Source organism: Eumetopias jubatus, unplaced genomic scaffold (assembly GCF_037043125.1).
Source record: "Eumetopias jubatus isolate StellerSeaLion01/CBP00866 unplaced genomic scaffold, mEumJub1_p1.0 scaffold_8, whole genome shotgun sequence".
NCBI classification, from domain to species: Eukaryota; Metazoa; Chordata; class Mammalia; order Carnivora; family Otariidae; genus Eumetopias; species Eumetopias jubatus.
In genome coordinates, this window is record NW_028274814.1 from 108,355,101 (window position 1) to 108,367,726 (window position 12,626).

The 12,626-nt window shown below is 33.2% G+C and overlaps 1 protein-coding gene across 2 annotated transcripts in view; it reads left to right on the forward strand.

Annotated features, from left to right (window-relative positions):
- Positions 1-12,626, forward strand: part of LRRIQ1 (leucine rich repeats and IQ motif containing 1) — a 211,864-nt gene that overhangs the window by 20,846 nt on the left and 178,392 nt on the right. Inside the window, exons 8-9 of one of the 2 annotated variants that reach the window (XM_088025656.1) lie at positions 5,145-5,297; positions 7,304-7,466. In XM_088025656.1, the coding sequence (XP_087881782.1) occupies positions 5,145-5,297; positions 7,304-7,466 (316 nt within the window). The remainder of the gene's footprint in view (positions 1-5,144; positions 5,298-7,303; positions 7,467-12,626) is intronic. The other variant, XM_088025657.1, reaches the window with a different exon arrangement.

Here is a 12,626-nt window from a genome sequence, read left to right on the forward strand (position 1 = left end):
ATAATAAGATAGTGGGCTTTAAAGAGATCTCTGGGATGTGAAAAAGCAGTATAATGAACAAGAACTACTTTGGAGTTCCTTTATTTCCTAGGCAATGTATTTTCATATCCATCAGATCTGTAGAGCTACATATAGAATCTCTCATTAGCTCTTCTATTAATGATTTTCCTTGGCTCGATTATCTCTGGAATCATTCTTTTTCTACTTTCCCTAAGATGTTGTGCAGGCTTTCTGAATTGGTAACATTAGCTACTAACTTTTATTTTGGGTAATTTTCCTATACGTATCTGTTTGAGCTAGGCATGAGTGACAGCTTCATGCTCATCATGTACTTGTTTCTAAAGTAAACTGAAGTTAGTAAAACAGCAGTGCTCTTCTCTTTCATTGTGGGTCTCTGCTCTGTTCAATAAGACCATTGAGGGAGTTAAGATGTGTGAACCTGTCTCCTTGGTGTTTCTTCTCCTATCCACTCTGTTCCTTTTGTGAAACTCTTGTCGTTATACATAAAGTAAGGATTACTCCTTTTGCTTCTTAGAGCAAGTCCTTGCAAACTGTAATGGGTATACAGATCACCTGGGAATTTGTTAAAATGCTAATTCTGATTCATTGGGTCTGGTGACCAGTCTCAATGTCCTGCGTTTTTAAAAAAAAGATTTTATTTATATGAGAGAGAAAGAGAATGAACAGGGGGAGAGGGAGAAGCAGACTCCCTGCTGAGCACGGAGCCCCATGCAGAGCTCGATGCTAGGCTCAGTGTGGGGCTCGATGTGGAGCCCCATCCCAGGACCCTGAGATCATGACCTGAGCCAAAGGCAGACGCTTAACTGACTGAGCTACCCAGGTGCCCCAATGTTCTGCACTTTTGCAGTGCTCCTGGTTGATGCTGTTGGTGCTGGTCCATGGATTAATATGATCAGAAATGTAAAAGGGCGCCTGGGTGGCTCAGATGGTTAAGCGTCTGCCTTCAGCTCAGGTCATGATCCCAGGGTCCTGGGATCGAGTCCCGCATCAGGGTCCCTGCTCCTTGGGAGCCTGCTTCTCCCTCTGCCTCTCTCTCTCTCTGTCTCTCATTAATAAATAAATACAATCTTTAAAAAAAAAGAAATGTTGTAAAAGACACTGTAATCCTCTGACTACTGCTCAAACAACTATTTCAAACATTTAATTTTTCTTTGAAGCATCAAGTATACAGTATAAAGTTGAAAAATATTTATGAGTGTGTCTATAAATGCAGAAGTGTTATAAAATGCCATCTTGTAATGACCCTGGGAGATGGTTTATATTGGTGTCTTTATTCACTCCTGCTACTGACCCATGACTCTCTTACTTTGATTTTCTAATCTCTTAGCTTCACATCTTTATCCTTATCTTGATCATCCACTGCCATCTTTGGAAGATCCTTCTAGAGAAGACCTTTAGAAGAGGAAAGTTTACTCCTCTAGAATTTCACCCAGTGATGAATTCATTTTGCTTACATTAATCTCTCACTTTCAGCCTTCAGCACATGAAATCCAGTCTGCCTCTTGACTATATTTCTTTACAATTTGTCAGGCAATAGGGGTTTTCATTACTTGACTGTGGGTGGATGAGTGGGAGGATGGACAAATGAATGAATAAGTAAGTCCAACTGAATGTTAATCTTATCTCTATATTACTGCTAGCTTCACAATTTAGACTCTGTTAATTAAAAAGGAAATTAATGTAAAATTATTTGAGTATAATTCAATAAAGTACTAATAAGCCCTGTATCAAGTAAGATCAGGGTCCTGATTTTATTTCTGCAATTTACTGGTTGTGTCACCTTGGGCAAGGTGCTTGACCTTTTTGAGCTTCAGTTTTGTCTTCTGTAAACTGAGAAGAGCAATATCTATTGGATAGGATTGTTGAATTTTAAAATAACATATGAAGAATATAGTCTAGTCTATTGTCAAACTTGGATCTCAAGCAAAGATTATTGACAACTAATATATGTATTTTTTCTAGTTTTAGTGTTCTAATTAATTTTTCTTTTATTTTTGCTATCTTATTACTAATGATAACTTGCTTTAAATAATCATAAAAAAGGGTACTGAACTTAAGGATTTTTTAATATGGCTTTATAACATGGCATGAAGGATAACATTTTAGCTGTTGATTAACTTTTAGATAATAATGTCTCACGTCCCTTATACAAGGCAAATTGTAATAAACTTGTATTGTAATGGTACATGAGCTACTAGAAGTTAGAGTCTGCTTCATTTAATCTAGTAATCATACCTCAGATTCAGTCTCTTTGCAGCTGATTTTTAAAGTATTATTTCTTCGGATTGAAGAGATTTAAGATTTTATCACTGAACAGATGTTCTGCAAAAAGCAAAACCAAGAGTCACTGCTTTCACCATTTTTGTAATTACGGTTTACCAGAAATGACTGGCACTCCTTGTATTGAACTCAAGAATAATTGAAAGTGAAATCTCTAAAATTACATAGCTATTTTAGGTCATTTTATGTACCGTGATCTGTCAAGGAGTTAGGGAAATATAGATGATTAAGTAATAAATTGATTTGTTCTCTTTTATTAAATTATAATAAACGAGTCATAAGTTCTATAGGTAGAACAGTTCATTTTCAAGTTACAAGAGCCTGAAAATATTAGTTTTTGAAATATCTTTATATTACCCTTTATTAAGGAAAGAAACTATGAATGCTACATTTTAGTTTTGCCACGGGGCAGTTTATCATTCATTTATTTCTGAAACATTTAGTGAACATCCACTATGCTCCAGTTGCTCTTTTTGAGGCTGCCCATGCAGTGATGAACACATTGTGAGTACTAATTCTATATTGACCTTAATATTTGGAGCATAAAGCAGCTTTATTTATATGGTTACTGTCATGCATGTATCCATAAATGATTAATATAAAAATTAATTTTGATCTCATATGTTTGGACAAACCTAGGGTAAGATAGATAATAAATTACTGTACCATAAGAAAATTTTAAAAATCTTCCATTAAAGGGAGGAGGAAATATTATGAAATGCCTTATATTCAAAAGTAGATACCATTAATAAGGACACTGCAGCGTTTGTCAGTCCTATACTGTAATTTAACTAAACTAGAGAAATTACCACATCATAAAAACTAGAACCTAACCATTTACGTAGGTGATTTTAAGCAACATATGATTACATCAGGCAGGATAATATAAATTAGAAGGTAGAGGAGCATTTGTTACTATAAAGCTGCAGTTGTGGAGTTTTTGGTTTGTAAGTGCTTAGTTCTAAATAGTGTCTTCACTTGTTAGTGTACAACTGGCTTCCCAGTTACAGAATTTATAGATTCTCTTTGTGGACAAATGGAATGGGTAATACACAGTGGTTTTCTTGACACAAATGGATGAATAGTTTTCTTTCTGAAAAACCATAAAATATACATTTGTTTCAAAAGTTATTTTAGACTATGAATAACTGAGAAATTCCTGAAATAATTATGAAATGAGAAACTTATTCACCTGGAGTTTGCAAAATATTGTTTATTACTTTTTCTACTCAAAGCCAAGGAGTGGACTTAATCCCTTCTTTATATCTCCAGGAACATATGGTCTTCCCATTCACTTACCTAAATATGTAAATTTAAAACTTTTAGTTTAATTTAGTGCACAGGAAATGATCCGAATGAAGAGGAGTTACTGTACTTAAGACTCTCATACTTTTTCTAGCTTTTTTTGAAGCAATAATGCTTTCAATTTCAATAGGACATTTTTTAAATTTGTTTCAATATGATATATACTAGACTCTTCCTATAAAGCTAATAATATTAAAATTGTTTTTCAGTACATGGGAAATCTGGCCTTAGGATTTTTGATATGACAATATGAAAGTATTCTTACTATAAAATGATTTAACATATGTAGTTTTTTTTTTAAGATTTATTTATTTATTTATTTGACTGAGAGAGACACAGCGAGAGAAGGACCACAAGCAGAGGGGGTGTGAGAAGGAGAAGCAGGCCTCCTGCTGAGCAGGGAGCCCAATGTGGGGCTCAATCCCAGGACCCTGGGATCATGACCTGAGCCAAAGGCAGACGCTTAACGACTGAGCCACCCAGGCGCCCCTTAACATATATAGTTATTTCAGTGCATGGACTTAATTATAGTGAAGAACCAACATACTATATTTATTTCTCTGCCATTTTCTTTATGTTAGAACTCTTGAGTTTAATAAGTAGAGTTCTTTTCAGTAATACAAAAATATTCCTGTTATCTGACATATTCTTGTGTAACTATAAGTGTAGTCATTAGTAATATACTATAGAGTTGAGTACATTCTTTGATACTGAATTTTCTTTAGTTAAAAAGACTAAAACCAAAACGATAGAAAAATTCTTTAAGAAAAAAGCTTTGTGAAGTATTGAGTCCACAGTGATATTTCAGTAATAAGAAATTTCATAATATGGTCTTCAAAGTGTTTGAAAATACAGAAAAAAATACCATTCATGCTATGTTACATTACAGATTCTACATGCTCTGGGTATATTACATTATTCAACAGTAAGGAATGATTCATACCAGTAAGGAATGAGTCACACCAGCGGACTTGTAATAGAAAGCTATTTTTATTACATGGTTTAATTATTATTGCATGGTCCTATTTATTACAGGTTGTATAATTTCTCAAATTTTCTTTGTTTCTGGAAGGTAGTTGAGCCATTTTAATTAAATCATGGCAGGTTGGACACAGAATCTATCCCCTGACATATTGTGGCTCCTGTTACTATCCAGGTATTCTTAGGATACTGTCAAACACAGATCTTAAGTATTTATGTAGTACAATCTTGAAAACAGTGCCAAAATAATTCACACAGAAAGTGAATTTGGTGAAAAATCAGTGAGTGAGCTAATAGATGATTATATTATTGCTTCTATGCATATTACTTTTGAACTTGAATTGGTCATGGATGATAGCATTATTTTGCCTTTCTGTGTGAGGAACAAAGGAAGCCCAGATAGCTTAATTGAAAGTGAATTGTTAACAAATGCAATTTTCAATATATATCATTAGTTTTTTTGATGAATTTTTAAAAAGAATTTTGCAAGGCTGATATACTTTATATTCATTATTGTTAGATAATGTTATTTACTCCAATTTTCTTGAATCCTCTAGGTCACAACAGTTACATTTCAAGATTTGCCAGGTTGTAGTCTCTCCACACTAGCAGAGTGTCCAAATCTTCAGTTTTTGTCTCTTCGACGCTGTGGGTTGATTTCTTTGCACAGCCTGAGTAACTGCAAAAAACTGAAGCACATTGATGCCCAGGTATGTCCTCTGTTCTCCTCATTGTTTATACTATAATAAAATAGAAAATGGATTTATGTTTATATTTCAGCAATGACAATTTTGAAGAAATAGTAACTACATTAACCTGTAACTTAGGTTCTAAAGATGTCAAGGATCAAACAAAATTTGTGAGAACCATTGAGGAAAGAGGATTAGGAAGTATGGCCTGGAAATCACTTATCTCTATTTGCAGATGATGTAGTTATTGTCTTTGTAACTTTTTGCTGTATGACAAATGACATTACTTAGTAAATTAAAACAACCACCATTTTATTTGCTCATGGTTCTGTGGGCCAGCCATGAATTGAGGCCAAGCTTGTCTGGGTATTCTGCTTCGTGTTTTGTTGCTTGGGTCTCTTACATAATTTGAAGTGGGGGCTGGAATGTCCAAAATGCTTTATTTGTCTGGTGCCTTGGGAGGTTAGAATTTCAATCTCTCTTTCTTTCCATCTCTCTCTTTCTCTCCCTCTCTGTGTCTGTGTCTCTGTCTGTTCCATTTTGGGGCTTCTCTACAGAGTGACCTAATCCCAGGAGTGAGCATTCCAAAAAGACAAGCTCCAATATGCAAGTGTTTATCAAGCATCTGCCGGCATCATGCTAGCTAATGTTCTATTGGCCAAACCTAAATTTGTGTAGGAGGGAGCTGGGTGGATTTGTGAATATTGAGTTGTGAGGTTTACTGGGGCCTATCAAAGTAACAGTCTACCACAATCTACCCTCTGGCTCCTAAGGAGTCACATCCTTCCCACATTCAAAATACACTCATGTTCCAGAGACCCCCAAGTTTCATCATCTTGTGGCATCAGACTTAGACTTGAAACACAAAATTTTCTCATCTAAATCAGATCCAAGTGGAAATGATTTGCTCAGATAGAGTTCTCTCAACTCAGAGATCTGTGAGATAAAATGAAAAGTATTTTCTCTCCTCCTCTTCCCCCCCTACACACACACTCACATACAGTGGTGAGATAGGCTTGATTAATTGCAATAGCTATTCCCATTCACAATGAAAGAAAATAAGAAGCCCATAGCATCCCTATTCCATAGCTGAGCACATATCATCATTTCCTTAATAAGGACTCGGTTCAGCTCAATGAAAATGGTTTTCTATGACCCTTTGTTCTGCCCACTGGAGTTTTGACATTTTCAAGGCATACTTTTTTTTCCATAAGACATACTATTTGCAGCTGAGAATTTTCCTGAGCCTGTTTCTTTTCCCATATAAGATGGAGTGCGGTGGGGGGTGGGTAGGCTAGAAGCTTCTTTTCATTTGACTTATATTCTTTTCAGTTCACACAGAGTCAGCGTTTCCACCAACATGATTTCCTTTGAAAACTTTGTGGATTTCTTATGCTTCTTATTAAGTTCCCTCCATTAGACAATGGCTATGCTTATAAATATTTTTGAGAGGGATGCCGTGGGACTACACACTTAAGATTCTTAAAAGCCCATTTATTTTTCTGAGGTCTTAAAAAATAAAATTGCTATTACATCCTAGGCATGATCTTGACACTGAAACCAATATTATATATTGCAGAGATATGTATGTGTAGTAAAAGTATAAACCTGTACATGAGATACATACCTAATTCACAATATTGGTGTTCTTTGGAGAGGAAGGGAGCAAAAGGGACTGAGGAAGGGGAAGTAGGGAGATTTCAACCTTTTCAGTGTTTGGTTTCTGTAACAGTTTTAAAGCAACTATGACCTAGTGTTCATTTTTGTTCATTTAGATTGTTTGAAATATTTTGTTACATGATCTTCTGTATTTTCTAAGATTAATAAATATAAAATCAGTTAATTATTTATTAAGTTACTTAATATTTTCATCTAGATAGTATAACATTCTGCATATTTGTCTTAAAAGTCAGAGATTCGGTTATTTACTTGGAGATCATCTCTCATCCTTCCTCTTTTTGTAAGCTTTAAATGTTCCATTAATAAGTCATTGAACTAAAACTAATGACATTTGTTCTTTGTCTTAGGAAAACCATATTGAGACTATCAATTTTGAAAATTTGGAAAATCTCTGTGTTGTTCTTCTTAATAAAAATCAACTGACTTCTTTTCATGGTTTGGATGGCTGCACTAATATCCAAAATCTTGAAGTCTCACATAATAAAATCACTCGAATTGGTAAGAACAAGGGAATTTGAATTTATTGACATTTATTTCTCATGATTACATTTTGTTTCATTTATTCCTTTTCAAGAATAGGCCACCATTATTAATTTGCTTATTTTATTTATGCCATACTTATTTAATCTTTTATCCGAATGCATGGAAGAAATAAGATTATTTTTAGTATATATGAAGGAAATATGCTTCCACCACTGGCAAATGGCTAGTTATCAGTGCCTCCTTAAATTAGTATATTCACTAACCTATGCCTTTTTTTCTAATCAGTGGTCATCTGAGCTCTACTGGAGAATATAATACCCTGGTTCTGTGCCATCATATTTTTATGGATTCTGTGCTTTCTGCACTTAGCAACTGTCATATCTGTTTCCTAAAAATCCCTGTCATCACTCCTTTCTTTGCTTTCTACACCGCTTGTACTAACCTTTCCTTTTTTAGATAGGGCAACTACCACATGAAAGAAAGAATTCATCGGTTTGAATCTCCCTAATCTTTTCCATCTCTCCATCTGTATATCTGTATCCCTATTTATCTATATCTGTTTCCACCCTCATACTTTATAATCCATATGATTCAGCAATGAAAATGTCTTTTCTTAAGGCCAGTCCTTCTGTTTTCTATAAATCTAATTGTCAGTCTCCTCTGATACTTTATCACCTGTCATATGTGAAACAGTTCCTTTTGCCATTTACTTCTACCATTGCCTCATCTCTCTTACCCTTTGCTGTCAAGTTTTGTGAAAGTGTTCCATTCATGCTTTCACTTTTTAGTACCCAACTTCCCTCTTCTTCCTACTGAAACTCAACTTCAACTTACTACTATTCTGTTAGCAGTGTGATAATTCTAAAGTAAAAATCTCATTATATTTCTTACTACCTGGCTTAAAATTCTCTGTTATTTTTTATTTAAATTTGTGAGATTCTCAAGGGACTTGATAGGGGCTTAAATAATGGTTAATGAATAATCAAGGATTGCTAAAAAGTCAGGAACTAGATAAAAATTGAACTCTGGTACAATACTAATAGCTTAAATTTTTAGACACCTAAAAGGTATTATCTTTTCTACTCCTCATCCTAAAATTATTAGGAAATGTGGTCTGGACTGAAATTTCAGGGAGTGGGAAGGGAGTAGATGGGGTAGTGGAAGTAAGTTCACTTTTCCCATTTGATTTAATTTTATTTTTGATATATAAAACAAATATATGTTTCAAAGCCAAACCACATTTAAAAAGGCATACTCAAAGAGATCGATCTTTCATCCCTGTCCTTTTCACTCTGTTCTCCGATATACTTTTATGTATAGATGTTTTTGTATATATGCACATATAACACTATATATGTATTTAATAATATATGTATCACTTATGTGTATGTTTGTACCTATAAATATACATATATACACACATATATCTTAGAAATATATGTATATATACTAATCCTAGTTCTAGGATTAAAATATAGAATATTTTAAGTACTGTCCTTCATCTTGCTTTTCTTCACTTAACAACATGTTATGGAGTTCAGAGCATTCTTTTTCCATGGCTTCATAGTCTTTGATTTTGTGGATCAGTCAGGTTTTTTTCCACTGGTTCCTGGTTGATCAACATTGGATGGTTTCCAGTCTTCCATATTTGCCATAATAAGTAATCTGATACTTATATCATTTTATACTTTACAAGTTATATCTTTTTTTTAAAAGATTTTATTTATTTATTCATGAGAGACAGAGGGAGAGAGAGAGAGAGAGAAACAGGCTCCCAAGGAGCAGGGAGCCCGATGTGGGACTTGATCCCAGGACCCTGGGATCATGACCTGAGCCGAAGGCAGACAGACGCTTAACCATCTGAGCCACCCAGGCGCCCACAAGTTATATCTTTAGATTAATTTTCTGCCATGTATATTGCTGGTGCAAAGGGCATCTGTAATTTAGGAAAATAGTGCCAGGCACATTGTATGGGTTATACCATTTTGCACTCCTACCACTAATACACAATTAATGCCAGTTTCTCCCACTTTTCTTCTGTTATTTTGTTCCTTCTATTTCTGAGTTAAATATTTAATTTTTTTAAAATTTTTATTCTTTTTCACTCTTGTTAACATAGATACTTAAGTCTATAAATTTTTCTGTGAGCACTGCTTGGTCCGTAACTTCTGTGTTTTCATCAGTTCTACAATTTTATGACATATTTTGCCTTTTAGCTAAGATTTAAAATTTCTATACGGTAAGACCATTTTGTGTTGTTGCTGTTACTCTTTTTAGTTTTATTGCATTATAGTGCAAGAATTAACTTTGTGCCATTTCTGCTTTTTGGAACTTATTGTGATTTTCTAATATATGGTCAATTTTCAGGAATGTTTCATGTGCACGTGAAAAGAGGTCATTGTGTTTTTAATTGGAATATAGAGTTTATATTTTTATCTTTATGATATACCTTGGTGATCATTTGTTTTAGATCTTCATAGACTGAGTTGAGCTAGTATAAATATGTTTATTATTAATCAGCCTATTTCTTTTTGTATATATATTTTTATATATTTTATATATCCTTTGGTTTCCATTTTTTGAGTGTTGCTCCATGCTGTTTTGTAGATATTCTTAACTGTGTTATCTTGAAATTTATGTGTCCTTCTTTGTCTCTTTAATGTTCTGAGATTAAATTCTACCTTGCCTGACAACATTTTTTTGTTTGTTTGTATTTGCCTGCTTGGGCATTAAAAAAAAAAAAAAAACCCACAAAACTTTAGAAACACTTTGTTTTAGGTGTGTACTTATACACAGCATAGATTTAGGTTTTATTTTTTGATCCAATTTTAAATGTTTTTGTTTCATATAGAGCATGGCCATTTGCATTTGTAATTCAACTTATATCCTTGGTGTTAGCACTGTCATCCCACTTGGGATGATGCTCCCTTTCTGGAAGCAGGCCTTGTTGATATTACCTGGGTTCTTCCACCACTGGAGCATCTCCATTTCTTATTTATCCATCCAGTTTCCATGGGATCCCCTCTGTACCAGTGTGGATTTAGCCTGGATTGTGTTGGTCATGGATACTTACTACCCCACTTAGAAAAATTCAGCTTGTAATTTCTTCCTCTCCCATTTACACTGGAAAGATAGATTGGGGCATTTTTATTTATTGTTGTTCGTTATGAATTTCTAGAGGAGTTATGGGGGAAAGTTGGATAAAGGCAGTCACCGTCATCTCTGATTTTTTTTTTAATGTGGGAAAATTATAGTTGTTTTCACAAAGCAAGCTTTTACAGACATTTCAAGGCACACTTTTGAAAATAAAATGTATAATATTCTTTAATGTGTTTATTTGCCTGTGTGTCTGTGCTGCTTGCTTTGGGACTACTCATATTTTCTCCTGTATGGAAATACTGATACTTTTGATACAATTTTTTATTTTAAAATTTCAGTTTAAAAGACAGAAATAATTTTGTTGTTGTTGGAATGAAGGCAAGTGCATTGATAATGTATGTTGCTATATTGGCACGCACTGAAGCAAGCTTAAAAAAAAGAAAAAGGCTGATTGTGAGAAGAAATGCTTCAACTCCCATTCACTTCATTTTCATTGCCAGCAGGGCTGTATGGGATTTCTTGTAACCAGTGGATTTCCTGGGATAGGATATCTGCAAGATTTATGTGGAAACTGCCATAGTATTAATTGATGTACTTGAGGTATCTTTATGTAGTACAGAGCAAATAAGGTAAAAGACATCTTTGCTGTCTGTTGGTTACAATGAAAACACTGTATTTATTGAGTGTGAGAAGAGTATACATGAAAAAGGAGATTTTCTGAAGACCGTTTGGAGTCTGTTTTTCATCTTCAGGAACTGCTTAAAGAGATTCTGGTTGAGCTAAGGGAAAAGCATAGATTTTGTCTCTCAATGATGTATTGATGCTAAGAACTCTTATGAAGGGGCACAAAGATAGATTTGTGTTTATAAGTTAATAGGTTACTATTCCATGCTATAATATTTCTTAAGGAGGTGAAATAAAATTGGAAGCAATACCATGTATTCTACATTTGTAGTTTCAAGTTTAATTTGTTCCTAATTCTTACTAAGCTGTAGTTATTGCAGTAGCTAATATGTAGGATTAGCTTTAATTACTTTTTATTAGAAAACATTAATGCACATTTTTATTTGAATTTCATTGCATTTAAGTGAATCTGAATAGGAACTGTGTCAGTCTGTTTAAGGCAATTCATTTGAAATTATTTATGCTAAATGTTTTCCATTCTAATGAAACTGTTTAATTACAGAAATAGAAACACAATGTAAAGTATACTTTTTAAAAGTAACAACTTAAATAAAATGTAATTCTATAAATTGAAAGTTATGTAAAGTTAATTATGTATTTTTAATTTAATAAAAATTAAGTATGTTTAATTTAACGTTTAAACATATTGTGTGCTGTGGCTAATTTAAAGACTACCATATAACATTTTAATATTATTTTCTATAATTGGTTCTATTTGGGTAGCACATTTTTGATTATAGAATATTTTGATTTGATGGGGAGTTATTCTTGCATATTTTGAATGTCAAAATAATTGCTTAATTTTAACTTATTAAGCTTCACTTTAGTTGATAATTTTAAATATGGATTTATTTTAATCAGACAACAGATTTTATCATACTTTTTATAATCTAAAATGTTTTATTTTTTTTTCCTCTGGAAGTTCTTTTTTCCTGTACTATCTTTTATAACTCAGTTTAATTTGGGTGATTTGCAGTTTAAATTTTAAGGTTATGATATCATTATGATATTTCATGCTTTCTTTTACCTGAAATTTCCCATAAGTAAGTTTCAGGTAAAATTGGCAAAACATTTTGTTATCCAGAAGTAATATGGAAAAACATTCCTTGAATGGATGTTGAATATCTGTGAGAAGTTTTTCATATTTCGAGGTAGTATTTTTGACTTCATTTTTTAACAAATAGCCAAAGCAAATGAAAAATAGGTGATTTATAATTTATAATCTAGTTTTCTTTTTTCTTCCATTTTTATGTTGGATTTTATTGACTTTTTAAGAGAAACATCCTGAAAGTAAATTAATCTGAAAAAATTCATGCCATATGATGAAATTATTTTATAAATTTTATTTACAGAAAAAATACAACTTAATATAATAAATATAGTAAGAGATAACTTTTTTAAACC